Genomic DNA, 21,012 nt, shown 5'->3' on the forward strand with positions numbered 1-21,012 from the left:
AGCGCGTGCACATGCCCCCAGCCGCCTGCCTTGCCTACTCTCTCTCACAGCCTCCCCCAGCTCCGCCCCCTCACTACTTGATTGCACGGCCGCTAGGCCGTGCCTCCCCTACTCTCCTCCCCCCTCCTCCTCTCCTCCCCTGCCTGCCTGCCGCTAGGCCGTGCCTCCCCTACTCTCCTCCCCCCTCCTCCTCCTACTGCCGTGTCGCACCTCTCCCCTCTCCGCCCCCTCCCCTGCCAGCCGTGTTACGGTGAAAGGCTTGTTTGTTTATTTTACCCCCGTGTCTCTGCTGCTTCCCCCTGTCCTGTCTCTCCTCCTCTCCCTCTCTATACCCTCCCCCTCCCCCCCACCACTCCCATCAAGTCCCTCTGGCCCTTCCCTCCTCCCCGGACCCCTCCTCCCTTGCCCCCTCCTCCCCTGCCCCCTCCACCCTTTCTTGTCTATTGCACTTCTCTGCCATCTGTCTTTTCTTGCGGAGTGATGCTGGCTTTCACAGCATGCCGAGCTGCTGCGTGCGTCCCTTCTACATTAACTGGCTCCTCTCTCTTCACCGACCACTTTGGCGATCGGCGTCCTGAAGCAGCAGGTAGAACAGTGTGAAACAAGCAACAGGGACCGATGCTGGGGATTAACCTTCCGCAGACCAAAGCCACCCGACCTGTATAACTCTGTGTCAGTGGTGCGTAGTGTCCTGTGGCCGCATCCAACACTTCCTGTGCAGTGCATATCTGCCCTGGTGAAAATACTTTCTCTGGGGAGTTTCCAGCAGTTTAATGGCTTCACTGGTATTTCCTAGGGAATGGGGCATTGCACAGGAGAGTGTGCCGTCGCCTTTCGGTATCTTTTTATGCGTCGTCCCGCCATGTACTATACTGTCCCCTTGCACACGTACAGTTATATGAGAAGGTGCTCAGCAGGGGTAGGCTGCATACATCCTTTTGCTGCCACTGCTCCGAATGCTAGTCTTCGTTCTCCCTGCTCCTCAGTTGCGGGGCTGTGCTCACACCGCAAACAGTGGTCATTAGAGCTCGGCCATACGTGTCAACGTTTGGGAGTAAGCGAGAGGGAACTTAAAGTTGTCCCAAATTGGTTTGCACGTTAACTTGCATTTAGCTAAATTCTTTGTTTCTTTATGGAATGCATTAAAATCGCCAATCAAAAGGATACACTTCTTTTCAACGTGCAGGCTTCAAGACAAACCAGCATTGGCCAGGTGATTATTTATGCAGCCCCTCACCCTCCAGGCTCATGCTGTGACAGCACACTCCTCCATCCCTATGGGCGCCCAATACTCTCCCCCTCCAGGCTTGTACTGCAACATTACACCCCTCCACTCAAAGACACTCCCACGCCCCTCCCCCCACGCACCCCCCATGAACATACTGTACCATTGCACTCTTCCATCCCAGGACACTCCCAGGTCTTCACCCTCAAGACTCATGTTGTGCATCACGCTCCGCCGTCTCTGGAGGTGCCCAAGCATCTCACCCTCCAATATGGCACTACGACGTCACACCCACCTTCCTCAGAAACTCCCTGGCCCCTGACCCTCCAGACTCTTACTGTGACTTCGTACTTCACCATCCTTGCAGGCGCTAAAGCTCCCCACACTGTGCCACCCCACGCCTCTATCCTAAGATACTTTCAGGCCCCAACTCTCCATTCTCATACAGTGTCATCATTCCCTCCAACACTGGACACTCCCAGTCCCCCAACCTCCAGTCTCATGCTGTGCCATCACACCCCTCCATCCACAGGTACTCACACGCCCCCCCACCCTCCAGTCTAATACCGGTGCAGTCACACACCTCCGTCCCCAGGCACTCACAGACCCCTCATCCTCCAGTCTCATGCTGTGCCATCACACCCCTCCATCCACAGGTACTCACACGCCCCCCCACCCTCCAGTCTAATACCGGTGCAGTCACACACCTCCGTCCCCAGGCACTCACAGACCCCTCATCCTCCAGTCTCATGCTGTGCCATTTCACTTCTAAATTCTCATTCAACTCTTGTATTGCATCCTCTTACTCCCTGGCCCTGTAATCTCCAGTCTCGTATTGTGACATCATACTGCTCTATCCCCAACCACTCACATCCCCCCCACCCTACAGTCTGATTTTGTGCAGTCATGCTACTCCTTCCCCAGGCACTCCCAGGCTGCCTACCCTCCAGTCTCATACTGTGCAGTAACGCTTCTCCTTCCCCAGACACTCACAGCCCCCCACACTCCAGTGCCAATCTGTGCAGTCACACTTCTCCTTCCCCAGAAACTCACAGCCACCACACTCCTCCTTCCCCAGACTCTCACAGCCCCCACACTCCAGTGCCAATCTATGCAGTCACGCTCCTCCTTCCCCAGACTCTCACAGCCCCCACACTCCAGTGCCAATCTATGCAGTCACGCTCCTCCTTCCCCAGACTCTCACAGCCCCCACACTCCAGTGCCAATCTATGCAGTCACGCTCCTCCTTCCCCAGACTCTCACAGCCCCCACACTCCAGTGCCAATCTAGGTGGTCATGCTCCTCCTTCCCCAGACTCTCACAGCCCCCACACTCCAGGGCCAATCTATGCAGTCACGCTCCTCCTTCCCCAGACTCTCAAAGCCCCCACACTCCAGTGCCAATCTAGGTGGTCACGCTCCTCCTTCCCCAGACTCCCACAGCCCCCACACTCCAGGGCCAATCTATGCAGTCACGCTCCTCCTTCCCCAGACTCTCACAGCCCCCACACTCCAGTGCCAATCTAGGTGGTCATGCTCCTCCTTCCCCAGACTCTCACAGCCCCCACACTCCAGGGCCAATCTATGCAGTCACGCTCCACAGCCAAGTTATACCACAACAGTACACCGGCCTCATGAAGCGGGACCTGTGGAGGGGAACTGACTGGTAGCAGTGGCGTCTATGACTCACCCTCACCCTCAAACCTTCACCCTCAACCCCTCACTCACCCTCACTCTCACTCACCCTCACTCAGCCTCAACTACTCTCACTCACCCTCAACCCCTCACCCTAACTCACCCTCACCCTCACTCACCCTCAACACCTCACTCACCCTCACCCTCACTCACCCTCACTCACCCTCAACACCTCACCCTCAACCTCAACCCCTCACCCTCACTCACCCTCACTCTCACTCACCCTCAACCCCTCACCCTCACTCACCCTCACTCACCCTCACTCTCACTCACCCTCAACCCCTCACCCTCACTCACCCTCAACCCCTCACCCTCACTCACCCTCACCCACTCTCACCCTCACCCTCACTCATCCTCAACCCCTCACCCTCACACAGTGCAATAGGTCTCAGACCATTTCAGTTAGAGCTTTAAGAAATGTTTATGGCTTTTTTTATTTGTAATTCTTTAGCATTGGCTACAGGAAACAAAAATGCTAAACATTTACAAAAAAAACCCATAAACAATTCTAAAAGCACTAACTCTAATGGTGCGAGACCTATTGCATTTCCAATGCTTGTTTCCTTCTATGGGGTTTGGTGTGCCATGCTTTGAATGTTCTCGTTAATAAAAAAATCTACCTAAAGTGTAAAAAACAAAAAAACAAACAGCCACTATAGAATCATGACCCATACAAGCTGGAACATGGCATTTTCATTTAAAACATATTTTTGCCAGGGCTGTTCTGTATAGGCAGCAACCTTTGTTTCCATCAGCAAGCATTGGCAAAGCCAAAAGGTCAGCTAATGCCTTTCAAAGGAACTTCCTGTTGGCTTTGCCATTGCTTGTTAAGAATGTGACCCACCCTCTTAAACTGGCATGAAATTAGGCAATGCATTTGGTACAGTGTGTTATAGTAGTGAAATGTCTTTTCAGTATAAATTAACTTTGTGATAAGGATTGATCTTTGTTAATCCCATAAATGTCTCACTAATAAACCAATGACCCTTGTCTTTCCCATATGGCTTTATAATAATGTTAATGTTTAAATCCTACAGGGAATGGAACTATGACGGATTCCGGAAGGTGCATCAACCAGAGCTCCTACTGTGGAAAGGACGTTAGCACATGGTCACTTGTGAAACCTGAGCGTTGAGTCAAAAGAGGACTGATCTATCCATCATTTGTAAACCGATTTGAGTGAATGGTCAATCTAAAGAATGAACATCGGAAACTTTCATCATCAATTCCGATATGATAAAACAGCAGGAAGAACAAAGTCCAAGTTGTAGAACGAAGCAAGAAAAAATGCTCCAGCAACGGCAGATGTAGTGGAGCAACAGAGTATGAGCAACCGGAGACACTCCGTCAAACAACCTTAGAAGTGCTGTGATGTGCAAAAACATCTGGATACACATCCAGTCTTTTGGAACACCATAGAGTTTAATGACAGGATTAGTAAATCGGTGAACAATGCGTACCCGTAACAATCCCAACTTGACAATAACCCAAAAGAATGGGCAGTCTAAATCAAACCGACGTGGGAAAAAACTGGATATTGGCTCCAATATTAAATCTAGTCCAAATGTCCATTCTAGAGCGAAAAATGTCCATTCTTCAGAGAAACCTTTCAAGTGTGATCAGTGTGAGCGGAGTTTTACTCGAAATACACAATTAACCATACACTTGAGGACCCACACAGGAGAGAAACCGTATAAATGTAATGAATGTGGCAAACGTTTCAGCATAAAAGCAGTTCTTGTGACACATACAAAAAAGCATAAAGGTGAGAAACCATATGCATGTAGTGAATGTAAGAAGAGTTTTTGTCTTAGTTCTGAGCTACTTGTACATATGAGGAATCATACAGGAGAGAAACCCTATGAATGTAACGAATGTGGGAAAAGGTTCACAGTCCACTCAATTCTCGTGCGGCATCAAATGATGCACAAAGGAGTAAAACCCCATCTGTGCAAGGAATGTGGGAAGAGATTTTATGTTCGCTCAGTTTTGTATAAGCACCAAAGAATACATAAACAGCGGGAGAGACCACATGTGTGTGGTGAATGTGGGAAAAACTTTGCTGACAAGCCAACGTTTGTAAGACATCAGAAGTTGCACACGGGAGAGAAACCCCACCAGTGCCCTCAGTGCGGGAAATGTTTTGCTGAAAAAAATTATCTTACGAAACATCTGGTGATACATTCAGAGGTGAAACCCTACCCGTGTGATACGTGTGGACGCAGGTTTAATGACGGCTCGGGTCTGGCACGACATCAAAAACTCCACATGAAGATTAAGCCCTATCCCTGCGGTCAGTGTGAAAAAGCCTTCACTGAGAAAGCGTTGCTTCAGACACACCTGAGAAGTCATTCTGGAGAAAGGCCCCATGTTTGTCAGGAATGTGGAAAGAAATTTGGTGTCCGCTCGTGTCTTGTTAGACATTTAAAAACACACACAGGAGAAAAACCTCATCAGTGCACTAAGTGTCAGATGTGTTTTGTCCTTAAATCAGGGCTTGTAAACCATCAGGTAATTCACGCAGAAGAGAAGCAACATTCATGTGAAGAGTGTGGACAACGGTTCAGTCTTAGATCCACACTGCTGAAGCACATTAAAATTCACACGAGAGAGAAACCTTTTGCGTGCAGCGAATGTGACAAAAGCTTTGCTGTTCACTCTTCTCTGAAAATACATCAGAAAACGCACACAGGAGAAAAACCCTTTCCATGTGAAGAATGCGGAAAAAGATTCAGTCGGGCTTCGGAGTTAGGCTTACACAAGAGATTACACACAGGAGAGAAACCTTATCCGTGTACTGAGTGTGACAAGAGTTTTGTCAGTACTTCGTTCCTTATTAGACATTTAAGAAGCCACACAGGAGAGAAGCCCTACAAATGTTCTGAGTGTTGTTCAAGTTTTGGTTGCAAGCAGACTCTTGTGAAACACCAGTTACTTCACATAAGGCTCAAACCCTATACCTGTAAGAAATGCGGCCAACAGCAATGTGCCACAGATAATTCCTCTTCTCAAGAACACTGCAATGACCATGAAAAAGAGAAACCCTATAAATGTAAGGAATGTGACAAAAGCTTCTGCTCAAATGAAGCTCTTGAAGGGCATCAACAAGTCCACACAGAAGGGAGGCCGCATAGATGCTCTGAATGTCCTAAAAGCTTTCGGTACCAGAACGCATTCTTAAAGCATCAGCGACTGCACGCACAAGAGGAAAAGTTAAAATGATTTCAAGAGGATGGTGAAATGATCAAGCAGAGTATTGCAATGTTAAATTAGAGTTGCTAGGAAACTAAAGGGAGGGTGAAAGAAAAATGCTAAATCTGCAATCTGCAATGAAAAAAACCCATTTATATTGTGTGACATTTGTCTCATTATAAGACCGAAGATTATTAAACACCAGGGGATTAACAGTGCGTGGATTGTGGATTATTATAATTTTATATTCTAACACCAGCCCACGTAACAGTAGGGAAGGTGTTGGAATATAAAATTACAATATTCCTTATACAACAGCGCCATCCAGCGCAAGTCGTAGTAACGACTTGCGTTGTAATGGCACCGTAGTAAAGGCACTGCGGTGTAAACACCGCGTTGTAAACGATGTTCCCCCTACAGGACATATCAAGATGTGTATCGGGCCTAGTAAATTGTTATTTTCCTGCTTTCATTGCCAACTGCTATTAGCGAGAACAATTGTTTGACCTCTTTACCTGACAAGTGATGAGTAAATTACTTTGCCAGTAACCGTGTCCTTTGAATTTCTAGAATTATGCTAGTCTGGGTCCTTTTTTGAGTGACCTGGTTCTGCCCTCCTCTGTGCCGAGTATGATTCAAATCACTCCGTGGATGAAACCAGGTAAATGCAATGCTCAAAGTGGTGGTGGTGTTTTAGTAATAGGGGCGTAGTGTTTAGCAGTATTTATCTGATGTGCCTTATTAATTGCCTAATTTGTATGCTATTGTATGTATGACTAGCTCTCTCGAGCCTTGTTGACAGGGCACAGGAGCAGGCGCATATACGCCATGAGGTCCCATCATGAGTGTGATACGTGCAGGCAATCCTGGCTTATTAGCCAATAGTGCTTCACTTTCGGACACTTTGAAGTCTGAACCTATAATGGAAAATAAAACTACAAGCCTCAGAAAGCAGAATGTTGCTGACTTAAATGTCCAGAGAGGCTGAGGGTAGGGTGGGCCCGGGTGAGGCTGAGGGTAGGGTGGGCCCGGGTGAGGCTGAGGGTAGGGTGAGGCCCTGGTGAGGCTGGTGGCTCCACCTCTAGATCATCATTGGAAGAAGAGCGGATTTGGAAGAGTCTTCACTGGCAGATTGAGAACCTGCCGCAATGTAATAGGGCATTAAGGATGAAAGACTTGCCTATGAAACAATGGTAGGGCTGGTTCCCAGTCAGTCACATGTCATTGACTGAACAATTCCTTGTGCAGTGAAGAGTCCGTCACATGTTGGGACCACGTTTGAAACACCTGGAGAAGATTCCGGGATTTGCTAGTCTGGCATCTCAGAGGACAATAGAGTTGGGGCAGAATCACTCACACAATGTAAGACCTCTCATACATCTGATAGCCTCTACCCAAACCCTAGTGTATCTCATGGTCAATTGCAATCATTTTAATACATTAAAATCTATAAACATAAAATATATCATTTAGAACTGCTCTGTGTCTAGTGATACTGGTAAGTTACTTGACCTCTAGTGGTAACACTTGGATTTCTAAGTCCTGCTTGTGAGTGTGACACTACGTCAACATGAGAAAGACCTCCTATTTGCCTCAGTGCAGACACATAGAATAGTACAGGCGGTTAACTTGAATGACTTGAAATACACATTTCTTTTGAGTTAACGCTGTGTGGTTCGAAGGCATTGATTGTATTCCACAGCCCCTTTTGGCTCTGAGCTTATCGAATTAGTCACAAATTAAGTGTTAAAACTAGTAAAATATTTGCACTGTGCTCCAAGTTTCTTGGACCACCAAAACAATCCCCCTGAGTCTTTGGAAGATGATGTTGATAAAGAGAGATTAACCATAGAACTAGCATTTGAAACAAGCCTGTGTAGCTGCGTACACTGAGGCAAGCGTGTATAAACTGTCATGTATTAAAGCAAGCATGTGTAGACCTGCGTACACTGAGGTAAGCCTGTATAGACTGTCCAATATTAAGTCAAGCCTGTGTAAGTCACCGTACCCTGAGGCCAGCCTGTACAGACTGTCCAATATTACATCAAACCTGTGTAGATTGTCCTATGATAAATGAAGCCTGTGTAGATTAGCATGTACTGATGCAAGCATTATAGACTGTCCAATATTAAATCAAGCCTGTGTAAACCAGCGAACATAGTGGCAAGCCTGTTTACACTGTCCTATAATAAAGCAAGCCTGTGTAGATTAGCGTGCGCTGAGGCAAACCTGTGTAGATTGTCCTATAATAAAGCAAGCCCTTGTAGATCAGCGTACACTGAGGCAAGCCTTTGTGGACTGCCCTTTATTAAAATTAATCCTGTGTAAATTAGCGTTTGCTGAGACAAGCCTGTATCGACCGTCCTATATCAAAGTACACCTTCGTAGACCAGAGTACATGGAGGCAAGCCTGTATAGACCGTCCTATATTAAAGCAAGACCGTGTAAACCAGCGTACGCTGAGGCAAGCCTGTGTAGACCGTCCTATATTAAAGCAAGACCATGTAAACCAGCGTACGCTGAGGCAAGCCTGTGTAGACCGTCCTATATTAAAGCAAGACCATGTAAACCAGCGTACGCTGAGGCAAGCCTGTGTAGACCGTCCTATATTAAAGCAAGACCGTGTAAACCAGCGTACGCTGAGACAAGCCTGTGTAGAGCGTCTTATATTAAAGTATAACCATCTGATAAGGGGGACACAGGTGGCTCTCGACTTCAGGGAGAGCTAGTGGGTGCCAGTATGTATATGTCCAGATGTCCAGTGTAGGAAGCGCATGATCACTGCATGTGGTGTGTATGCTGTGTCTTTATTTATTTTGTTATTTATTTGTGGGCTTATACCGCGCTTGAATCGACTCCCGAAGGAGTATCTCTGCGCACAAACACCAGTAGCAGATGGAAGAGAGCAATCATTTAAAGATGGGCTAGTTCTGGAACAGGAAAGTTTTCAGCTTTTTCCTGAAAGTCAGGTGGTCCGAACACTGCCTGAGCATAAGAGGAAGCTTATTCCATAGTACAGGACCAACCACTGACAGAGCTTTGCCGCCCTGTCTTGTCTTTTTTACAATAGGCACTCGTAGGAGGAGCTGGTTGCTAGATCTGAGGGTACGGAAGGGATTATATGGCACAAATTTTTCTGCCAGATATGAAGGACCTAGTCCGTGTAAACTCTTATGGATGACGCGACATGTCTTAAATGTAACCCTTTGGCGAACTAACAGCCAATGTAGCTTATCCAGAAGAGGTTTTGAGGGAGATCTGGGAGGGGCATTAAGGACCAGCCTAGCAGCGGTGTTTTGTACCACTTGAAGTTTGGTTAATACTCCGTCGTTGGCCGATGCCAACAGCCCGTTGCAATAGTCGAGGCCACTAAGCACCAGGGCCTGCACCAAGGTTTTTCTGGTGGAATCGGGGAATAGAGGGAACACTTTACGGAGGAGACCTATGGATGAGTGTTCCTAACTGTAGGTGGCATCTATCGTGGTATTTTAGGAACATGCACCTTTGCCAAAATGTGTTTTATTGGGGCCAATTCCATCTGACCTGTTTGCGGTGTAACTGCCTGTCTGTGGGAACAATCGGTGTTTTCCCTGGGTGCAGGTTTGTCTTTGGACTAAGTGTAACCCAACTGTGACCTGTCAATCGTTAGGCTCCAGTTTGGGTCACAGGGCCTGTCTGATCGCATATCTCTGACTCGGGTTGATGGGGAGGTAACCTTGGGTTAGTCCGACAGCAATGATATGAGTACGCACAAATGTGTACAATTAATATGGCGGCCATTGATATAATTTTTACCGATATCCTCAGTATTGTGCATACAGTTGTCATAGCATACATCGATATTGTCATTACTGATATTGACATTGTTATGCATGTATAGATTATGGCATACAATTACATTGTTCCTACTGTCATCGACATTGTTATGCAAGCACATTTTATGGCATTCATAGACATTGCAGTGGTTGGGCCTGCCTATATCATGGTGTGTAATGACATATTCACGGATATTAACATTCCCCCCTCCAGTTCAATTTTCAACTACTTCATGCCCCTCTTATGTCATGACAGGTACATTAATCGAAACTGTGTGTGTAGCTGTAGTCTGTTATCCTTTCCCTACCTATTTGCACACTCCTAGTTAGAGACTGTGTTTTTACAGCAGTAGTACACCAACGAAAACTGGAAGTAGTGATTTGAATAGTTTGGACACCCATAGGGGGATCCAAGAAAAAATACTATGAAACCAGTTCTGCTCAGGGGCACCTCTCTCCTTCTTCATGTCACCTTGTAGATGATGCAGTGCTTGGATGGCAAGAGAGAGTGTTCTGTTTTCGAGATCATTTCCGGGAATAAAAGTACAACAGGAAGCACCAGTCTTGGCACACACCCCACCCTCCATCGCGGTCATCAATTCCAACATGTACCTATGTTGGATCACCTAAGGCTGTGGTTCCCAAACATTTTTGACCTGCAGCTCCTTGACCTAATAGGCCGTTGGCCGTGGCTCCCCATCATGTCACTTTATTCGGGTGTGTGGATGTAAACCTGACCTCGGGAGTACTTGCATTTTTCTCCCTGAAATTAATTGGGATGAAGCTGATAAAGGTATTGTAACCAATTGTGTAACAAAAGAAAAATATAGCAGTCGTTTAATAAAAAACTTTAATTGGTCTGTACAGGTTTGCTGTTTGCGAACAGCGCCTGTAGGTTGCAAGTTCTTGTCCTGTGGTGTAGCTCTCTTGCCTGAAACCTGTGCCTGGAGGTTCTGAGTTACCTATAGAGAAGTACAGGAAAGATGCTCAGTGTTAACAGTGCCAGCCAAGAGGTCCATGAGTGGGTGGGCAGGGAAGCTACTGCAGCCTTTCACATTCATAGCAGATTTGGCATGTACTGTATGGTGTCAGAAGCTTGGACAGCACTTTAAGACATTAATTAACTACCTGCACTATTTATGTGGAGCCCTCACGATATCCCCAACTTTAAAACATTAATTAAAGAGAGCTTTTGCATTTGCCACACATACAGCTCAAAGAAGCATGCTCACTGCTGGTAAACATTACCTCCCCAAGGTAACTAAAATGATTTGGAAGCTGTACCCTGTCATTGTCAGTGCTTATAAATTACAGAAGCGCTGTACACAAAAACAAGTTATGACTCCAATAATATTTTTTATTATTTTCCTTAATATTCTTAACGAAGGAGTAGAGACATGGTTAAGAGAAAACTCTTTTGAAGCGTTCCAACTTGGAACACGTCACTGTGATCCAAGACCACCCAACGTCCTCCCTACAACGCTCAAAGTGTCAGTTAATGCCCTGTAGGTGGTAGCCTTGCATGCAAGAAAACAGAGGCCACTTACAGGAGCGTACGGTTCTCTTTCCTCTGCCATGTTGTGCATGGTTCGGGCAATGGCTTCTGCGAGGGACTTCCAGCTTCAATGTGTCTGAAAGCTTCTCATTCTTCGTGGCATGCTCAGTGCAACACAGAATGTGTTACTACCAGGGGAAGAAGGTTAGAATGAGAGCTTTGGTTTGCTAATAATGAGAAACCACCTCGGTCACAAATGCCGACCAACTGCCTGAGAATAGAAGGAAAAAGACTGTCAAAAACTTTGCACCCTCCTCTGTGTTCGTTTTTGAGGCATACCGTCCCTGGTGCTTCTCTGTGAGTATGCATTTCTGGGAATATTTTAGGGGTTACTCGGGGCCACAAAAGATTCATAGTTTTTAAACTCTGCACCTTATAAATTTCTTCTTCAGCAGAAATACCTTTCCCATGTTCAAAAGACTTGCACGGCGACCCTGGCTAGTTGTAAAGGCACACCGGGGTTCCGCAGAACACAGTTTGGGTACCACTTACCTAAGGGGATGGCTCTCAGTTCTTCCTTGATAGCGCTTAGGCCGAACTCATTGTCCTTGATCATTTTTAACATTTCCCACCTGGTTATTTGTAACCAGCGGGTGTTCGGCTTTGCTTGCGTGGGGAAGAAGGGTTTGGACCCTCCTACGTTTACTTGAGTCTCTGGAAACAGTCTAAATTCTTCCAGAGTGTCCTTGTTCTGAGCCCTTCTTAGTGTTGGTGTCTGCTTGTCTATGTCATATCTGTGATGTCATCCATGATTCTACCTGTTGCTGTTCAAGGGATTTATCAGTTACCTGGAGGCGGAGCAGGAGGTTATCTGCTCCCGGTGGGGTTTCTTACCAGTTTACATTTCTACTTGAACGCTGTACCTGACCAGCTAATCCCAAGAATAAATATACTACATGAACATTACAACGAGGAGTCTTCATTTTTATTTTACTGAATGGTACACCGGCAACGAGGATTTATTGGTGATTTTATGTTACTTACTGTGAGGAGTTGGGCTCATTTTTATTGTGCTCTGTTGTTCGAGGTGTTCATGTGCTTGCTAATGGGAGCTGTAGGGGCTCAATTGTATTGTCATTTCAGATGAACCACTTATAGTGCTCTATGTTAGAGGAGCTCATTTATTTTCTGTGAAGAGCTGCATGGGCTCAGTTTTATTGGTGATTTTCTGTTATTTACTGTGAGGAGTTGGGCTTATTTTTATAGTGCTTTATTTTTAAAGGAATCGAAAATATTCGAATTTGAGGAGTTGAAATTTCATTTTCTATCTACAGTACTGAGCCATACTGTACTTTAGCTCATTTGGTTTTGAGATGTTTAGTTTTCATTTTGTGGCTTTGTCATCTTTCTTTCTTCTGCCATCTTCTGTTTTACCTTCATCTTTTCAGTTAAAGGGGGAGGTGTGTTACATCCTGCTCTTCCTCCCTCGTTGTCCCTCCTTAGTGTTGGTGTCTGCTTGTCTATGTCATGTCTCTGTGATCTCATCCATGATTCTACCTGTTGCTGTTCAAGGGATTTATCAGTGACCTGGAGGCTGAGCAGGAGGTTATCTGCTCCCGGTGGGGGTTCTTACCAGTTTACATTTCTACTTGAATGCTGTACCTGACCATCTAATCCCAAAAATAAATACACTACATGAACATTACAACGAGGAGTCTTCATCATTATTTTACTGAACGCAACACCCAGCCAAAATAATCAGCAGTTCTTCAGGCCTGATGCAGCAGTTGTTTTCTTCTGTAGCAGATGTTGAGACACCTCAGACAGATCTTCACCAGGAATGACCAGCGTTGGGTTGTGTATGGTCACGAGGGTTCAGAGGCCACGCCATCCGTGGATGAGCTGGGTGTAGGCAAGCTCACCACACTGCCAGTAGAATTCCATCAACGTGGAGGTGCCCCATTGCCGGTCTGGAATATGCAGTACTACTTCACAGCTCTCGTTCTAACCAAGCGGTATGGTTCCTTCACTTCTGAAGCATGAGGAATACAGTGTAAATGACTGTACAATTAGGGGTTGCTCCTTCTCCTGCAACCATGTGCAGCTATTAATATCGGTATCCCAGATTTCCTGGCACATGGATTCTATGCTGGCGTTTGACCCCCTCCCATGAGACTCATTTCTCCTAGCATGATCGAGGTGAGTGACCCGGTAGTGGAATACCATGTCCGGGGTCCACTTGTAATTAAAAAAGGTGGCTCCCAAATATGTTAAGGGCGACCCTGGCACCGCAGATGGAGGCAGAAGCGGACGTATTTGTGCGCTGGTACGGTGGGCCTGCTCCTTCCAAGAATCTCTTTTCTACAAAGTCCCGGGGCCAAACCGTGTCCTCCCCTATAGTGCCCCTTCTGTGCATCCTGTCTATCTCAGTTTGTATGTCGCTTGGTTCGAAGAAAAGGTACAGTGCTGTGGGGTTAGTCTCATGCGGGTGATGTTTACTATTGCTCTACGGGTTCTACTCTGTTGAGCTGCTCATGGCTCTGATCCCACATAGGTACAGATGGATGAGGCTGTTTGCTTTTTCCGGGGCTATCTCTTGGGATAAGTAAAGCCTGTCTGTGCCTACCGCGTGGGATATCAGTGGACATATGTAACATGACCTGTTTGTGGATTGAGTGCCAATGGCAGTCATTTGTTTATTCCAGGTGTTGTGTAGGAGTGCGCTATGTAGTGCGTGGGGAATGCGAGCGTTTGGTTCAGCATCGGTGTAAGTGGTGAGAGTGACTTGCGCATGTTTTGCAAGAATGTCGAAGTAGATTTCATGAGACTAGGCACATTTCTGGCTCCGCAGGGACCCGAGAGCACCCATGCTAAACAGAGCCTTACAAGAATATATAAATACATAACTTAAAACCATTCATACGCTGTGGGATGGTCTTCAGGGGAGATGTCTTGTCTGGGCGCCCAGGGGTGTCTTGTCTTCGTGCAGTGAAAAAATAACTTTGTATAAAAGAGGTAATGTCAATTTGTAGTCTAGGTTCTTGAGCGATTGGCTTTTTAGAAGTCTTTTTGAAAGCTTTGATCGAAGGGGTGGTAGACCGCGACACTGTTGGTTGAACGTGCGTCTCAATCGCAGACCTGTGGGATCAGAGCTTTGAGATGTAGGTTAACTTTGAAAAATCACATTGTTAGGCAGTTTTTCAGAACATTCCTGCGTTTACTGTTTACCGATACACTGTATGGCTCCACTGTGAGTGATACTTTCTAGTGTGGTACTGGCAGGAGCTGTTCCTGATTGTAGCGAATGGCGAGTTTAAGCTAGTACTTTTGTTTCTCCCCTCTCCTTGCTACGGTGGAGACAATAATTTTCCTCTGTGGGATGCTCCGTTCAAGGTTGTGTTGCTTTAACCTGTGGGGCGTATCCTTTTGCCCTGCATGGGCTACATGCCACTGCAAGGCGAAGTAGATGTATAATTTTTAGGTTGAGGTTTCCGTTGACACATGTGCATCCCATGGGTCTGTGCATGTGGCGTGAAACGAGATTTTCTTTAAGGGGGCTGCTTTGTTGAGTTGTGCCCTCCTTCTGGAAGGTCTGTCTATTTTGGGCTACTTTTAGACTAGTTTGTGTGTGTTCCATCGGGCCTTTACCTGTGGTTTGGGCGATGCTGATTCTAACGTAGCATATCAGAGGTATTCAGGGGGTCGTTCATTGCCCCATACGGTCCTGCAGGGGAATGCTGGAATCGTGTTTGTTTGCTGTGTTTTTGCTGAGAGTCTGATCTGTTACTCCGGAATAACAGGGACTAGTGTTCCTGGCCCGATGTGGGTAACGCTAATGGACTTGATAGATTTTTCCCTTTGGGCTGGGGTCCTGTAGTCGCTGAGAAGCTGTTCTGTGACCCCCATAATTCTAATGTGGCAATGACTGGGATCGGGCCTTTGGCTTTCTTGGGCGAGGTTTCAGGAGGTGCTGTGTGTCCTATTCGACAGGCTGGGTGCGGTGGTGAGCCTATCCATGCACGTTGTGCAGGGGCTGTGGTGGTCAGCTATGGAAACCTTTTTCCTCGTGTTGATCTCCTTCATCGGAAGCAGTAGAGGAGAGGAGGAGGAAGAATGTCCTGTTCATGATGGGCGTCAGGTGTGCGGTTGACTTTTCTTGCTGTGAGTAATGAAATGAGACTGCCAATTGCCTAAACTAACAGGATAGGAAGGCTTTTAATCAGTATAAGAACCGGGTGCACAGCCCGTATATACGCACATCAGTCTAGAATTGCTGACTATTCAGGTGCAAGACGGCGAGTGGAAAACCTTGAACCACTCAATTGAGTAGAAAGAAAACTACCCCTACACGAACAGAATAGATTGCCGTTGCACTCAAGACAGTGTATACAATGTTAAGTAACACAATTCAACCAAGCACATGACAAAATGACAGAATTATCAAAACAAAAGAACTCTCAATGAGTAGATCTTGGAGTCTTTAATGTTGTAAACAGCCAGCCGACACGTGTTTCATCGCATTCGCGATTCCTCAGGGCTAAATCGCTGTAATCCAGTCAGAAGGTCGCTCAGCTGGTGATATTTCCAACCCAGCCGGGCCCTTGACCACAGATACTCCGATCGAGTATCCGATGTGAGAACAATTTTATTCAATGTATATCAGTAAGTATCCGCTTGACGATCAAAATTGTAAGGGTTTCTTTATAGGTGGCCCACGGCGAGTAGAGTAATGCTCTATTGGTATACGGTATACTTTATTGCCGTGGTAGCTATCGGTGTGTCTTACGCTTCAAGCTCAATCAAGCGGAGAAGCGGCGTGTGATGCGTCCGGATCCGACGGCCGTGTTCCTGTTTGGAACACGGCCGTCGGATCCGGACTCGATCGGAGTATCTGTGGTCAAGGGCCCGGCTGGGTTGGAAATATCACCAGCTGAGCGACCTTCTGACTGGATTACAGCCATTTAGCCCTGAGGAATCGCGAATGCGATGAAACACGTGTCGGCTGGCTGTTTACAACATTAAAGACTCCAAGATCTACTCATTGAGAGTTCTTTTGTTTTGATAATTCTGTCATTTTGTCATGTGCTTGGTTGAATTGTGTTACTTAACATTGTATACACTGTCTTGAGTGCAACGGCAATCTATTCTGCCAATTGCCTAAAGGCTTAATGCCACATTTGTGCATGGACTATAGATGTCAATGGTCACCTCATCAGCCTAAGTGCATGGAAAACCTGGCTTCCGGCATTGGCGCATCGTCTCGATTTGAAACCGAAGTGGGGGCCTTGATTTGCTGGAGGCCTGAAAAAATTTGAAGGATGGGGTCCTTTTTATTCTGGGGCATGCCTTAGTGACTTGGGCAAAGGGACCTTGGTTCCTGCTTTATGCACCAGTTAGGGGCTTCCTTCTTCCTCGTCAGACTGTCTACCTCCTGGGAGTGTGGTCAGCCAGCCCGACCCAGGGGATCAAGAGCGGAGGGACGCCCAGGCCCGTTTGGCCCTGACGTGTCCTCCCGATCGACCTAGTATTTGGCGGCCTACAAAGTTGTTGCGGGTGTAGATGAGGACAATGTATCCAGGGTCTGAAGGGGAAAAATCTCTTTGGGAAATGGTTCTGGACTGCTGCATGTTCATATTCTGTGATTGTGCAAAGGCGTACCCCCGCCTGCCATGGCTGTGACCCCGGTTCTTGCTGGGCAGGCTCCCTGTGGTCTGTGGCTCTTGCTATGTGCTCAGCCAAACATCTGAAACCCACTGTGGCTGGGCACTTGTTGCCTGATTTCCCTGGGACAGATCGTAGGATGTGATGGCGTTGCTCTGAGCTTGATTTTGTGGATGGGTATTTTGTTGGGGCTGTCCTGTGACTATTCTTCTGCTCGTGATATGCTGTTAGGCGACATTTAAAAAAAAAATTAATAAGAGTTTTATACAGCACAAACTAGACCTGAGAGCGCTTCAGAGCGCTTTACATGAGTACCAGTTTCGATACAGATGGACACATTCATTTTTGTTCGGCACGGGGAGATTAAGTGATTGATTTGCCCAGAATCACAGGATGTTGAGCATTGTCGCCGCGATTCGAGCCTGGTTCCCCAGCGTCAAGGCCAACCGCTCTAGCCATAAGGCTATATCCTCTCCCCCATTGGTTGGCCGTGTGGTCTGGTCTGTACCAATAGTGGCACTCTGAGGCCTGAAGGTAGCCAGCTTCCCTGGCCTCAGCTGCTAGGATTGGGTGGATATCTTTGGATTGGGCGGATATCCCTGGGGTCTAGAGACGGAGCTCTTTAAATGACTGGTGCCATCTTGACATTTGTGGCCAACACGCCCCCCTCAAGGGTGGTCTTTTTCTGATTATGTTGGACCAATTTGTCTGGGTCTCTCTGGGCCTGCTCATGACTTTTGTTAATGTTAAAGTTAATGTTAGGCCGCACTTTTTGAGCGCACGGCTACCCCAAAAGGGTGTCCCGGCGCTTTAGCAAAGATGCCCAGAGAAACAGGAAACCACAGGCATACACACTACAGTCACAGCGGATTATTTGGTGAAGAGCAAAGTCTTCAACTCCTTCCTGAAAGCCAGGAGGTTATTCGCTTTCCGGAGAGAGAGTGGGAGCTCGTTCCACAAGCATGCTGTCACGTGTTGAAAGGAACGGCCTCCCATCCGGACACGTTTGACCACAGGCACCTCCATTTTGGCCAGGTCCGCCGACCGCAGCGACCTCCGTGGCACATAGAAAGCAATTCGCTTCCTCAAATAGTTAGGTCCCATCGCATGAAGGGCTTTAAACGCTAAAGTGAGGAGTTTAAATCTAATTCTCCCAGAAATTGGCAGCCAGTGCAGCTTAGCCAGGAGCGCAGAAGCACTGGCTCTCCTGGGCAGGCCATAAATGGCTCTGGCCGCCGAATTCTGGACAATCTGCAGTCTAGATAGCAGATACTTAGGTAGGCCTGCAAAAAGTGCATTTGCATAGTCCAGGCGGGATCCCACAAGCGCCTGGACTACATTCCTACGATACTGCAGTGAAAGCAGAGGAAGGAATTTCCTAAGCATCTTGAGGATGCTGAAACATTTCCCTGTTAATCCCAGAATGTGTGGACGGAAAGAAAGATCCTCGTCGAACACCACTCCAAGATTTTTTACCTGAGAAGATGGTTTCTCTGGGGGAAACATGTCCTGGGGCCACCATGTCTTCCAGCCCGGGTCGGGGGCACAGCCGAAAAAGAGCAGCTCAGACTTGTCTGAGTTGCATTTCAGGCTGTGCCGCTGAAACCACGCAAAGACTGCGCTCAGACAGTCCTTAATTCTGCCGCCGTTGAAGACCTCTCCCTTCCTGCAGGTTTTTGGGTCTGTGGGCCTGTAATTCTCACCAAGGTTTGGTGTCTATCCTTACTACACCATCTAGTCCGGTCTGGATCTCAGTAGGGAGTCCCTTCTTGAGGATGTTGTAGAAGAATGCAACCTGAGGACCCGTGTTGGTCCAGGGCTGTCCTGCCTCTTGTCCCCATAGTTCTCTCAATCTGCCTAAGTCAGTTATGGTCTCCCCAGGCTTCGTGCTTCCGTACATCACTTCTCCTACAGCTGGGCGGTCGAGGGAACATCTCCCTCAGGGCTATCTAGATCTACTGTCTGAATGCATTAAATGCGGCCACATCATGCTCGGTGTTGATCTGCGTGACTAAAGGATGCAGGCTCGGGAAGACACTGTACTGGTGAGGCTGCTGAGCAGACTTTTGATGTCCCCTGTAACTAAGTTTATCCCTTCAGTGTTTTTCTCAAAGCTTGAGATTTACTTTCTTGCCATGTCCATCAATTCCTGTAACCTTCTTTGTCCATCTCTGCCCGAGGCACATAAGTGGTCCGTGCTGTACCTTTCTATGTATCCTCATCGCCCTCCCTAGACCTCTTAGTTCCGCCCAACTATAACATCATAAGGATGGACAGGCACTCTAAGAAACAAGCATTTGCAATGCAATAGGTCCCGCATTAGGAAAGTTTGAGGTATTGGTCTTGTAAATGACAACATTTCTATTCATGTGTTGGTTTTGAAAATAGCGAAATTAATAGCTTTGTCATTTACAATGCCAATACTTTTATCTTTTGCAAATGTGACACCTATAGCATTTGTAATGCAACATCTTTTGTATTTACGTGACTCAGATGTATTGATATTACAAATAACAATGGCTTTTAATTTTTTTAAATAATTAATACTTAAATAAAAGTTATTGTTATTTATAATGGCAATAGATTAAACTTTTGTATATAACTTTTGTAAAGATTATGTTCAGTGTATTTTATTGTGACGAAAATCCAAGAACAGAAGTGAAATATTAACATCTTTTTGTGACATTTGTAATAAAGCTTGAAACATTGACCGAACATATTTGAACCAGTTGTTGTTGTTGAATGGTTGCACAGATTGATACTGTGGTGGCGCTGAGTGATGTTGTGGTGGCAACGAGTGATGCTGTGGCGTTCAGTGATGCTGTGGTAGCACATAGTGATGTTGTGGTGCCCCTGAGTGATGTTGTGGTGCTCCTGAGTGATGCTGTGGTGGTGCGATAGATAGAGTGAGGACGATGGATAGCTAGAGTGAGGGCGATGGATAGCTAGAGTGAGGGCGATGGATAGCTAGAGTGAGGGCGATGGATAGCTAGAGTGAGGGCGATGGATAGCTAGAATGAGGGCGATGGATAGCTAGAATGAGGGCGATGGATAGCTAGAGTGAGGGCGATGGATAGCTAGAGTGAGGGCGATGGATAGCTAGAATGAGGGCGATGGATAGCTCGAATGAGGGCGATGGATAGCTAGAGTGAGGGCGATGGATAGCTAGAATGAGGGCGATGGATAGCTAGAGTGAGGGCGATGGATAGCTAGAGTGAGGGCGATGGATAGCTAGAGTGAGGGCGATGGATAGCTAGAGTGAGGGCGATGGATAGCTAGAGTGAGGGCGATGGATAGCTAGAGTGAGGGCGATGGATAGCTAGAGTGAGGGCGATGGATAGCTAGAGTGAGGGCGATGGATAGCTAGAGTGAGGGCGATGGATAGCTAGAGTGAGGGCGATGGATAGCTAGAGTGAGGGCGATGGATAGCTAGAGTGAGGGCGATGGATAGCTAGAGTGAGGGCGATGGATAGCTAGAGTGAGGGCGATGGATAGCTAGAGTGAGGGCGATGGATAGCTAGAGTGAGGGCGATGGATAGCTAGAGTGAGGGCGATGGATAGCTAGAGTGAGGGCGATGGATAGCTAGAGTGAGGGCGATGGATAGCTAGAGTGAGGGCGATGGATAGCTAGAGTGAGGGCGATGGATAGCTAGAGTGAGGGCGATGGATAGCTAGAGTGAGGGCGATGGATAGCTAGAGTGAGGGCGATGGATAGCTAGAGTGAGGGCGATGGATAGCTAGAGTGAGGGCGATGGATAGCTAGAGTGAGGGCGATGGATAGCTAGAGTGAGGGCGATGGATAGCTAGAGTGAGGGCGATGGATAGCTAGAGTGAGGGCGATGGATAGCTAGAGTGAGGGCGATGGATAGCTAGAGTGAGGGCGATGGATAGCTAGAGTGAGGGCGATGGATAGCTAGAGTGAGGGCGATG

The 21,012-nt window shown here is 47.1% G+C and overlaps 1 protein-coding gene across 1 annotated transcript in view; it reads left to right on the top strand.

Annotated features, from left to right (window-relative positions):
- The window catches only part of LOC144821607 (uncharacterized), a 59,699-nt gene extending 53,039 nt beyond the window's left edge, over positions 1 to 6,660 (top strand). Inside the window, exon 3 of the mRNA XM_078678838.1 lies at positions 3,957 to 6,660. Within this exon, the coding sequence (XP_078534964.1) occupies positions 4,372 to 6,141 (1,770 nt within the window). The 5' untranslated portion in view covers positions 3,957 to 4,371 and the 3' untranslated portion in view covers positions 6,142 to 6,660. The remainder of the gene's footprint in view (positions 1 to 3,956) is intronic.
- The last annotated feature ends 14,352 nt before the right edge of the window (positions 6,661 to 21,012 follow it).

The sequence above is a fragment of the Lissotriton helveticus genome, chromosome 2_2 (genome assembly GCF_964261635.1).
Source record: "Lissotriton helveticus chromosome 2_2, aLisHel1.1, whole genome shotgun sequence".
In the NCBI taxonomy this organism is placed as follows: Eukaryota; Metazoa; Chordata; class Amphibia; order Caudata; family Salamandridae; genus Lissotriton; species Lissotriton helveticus.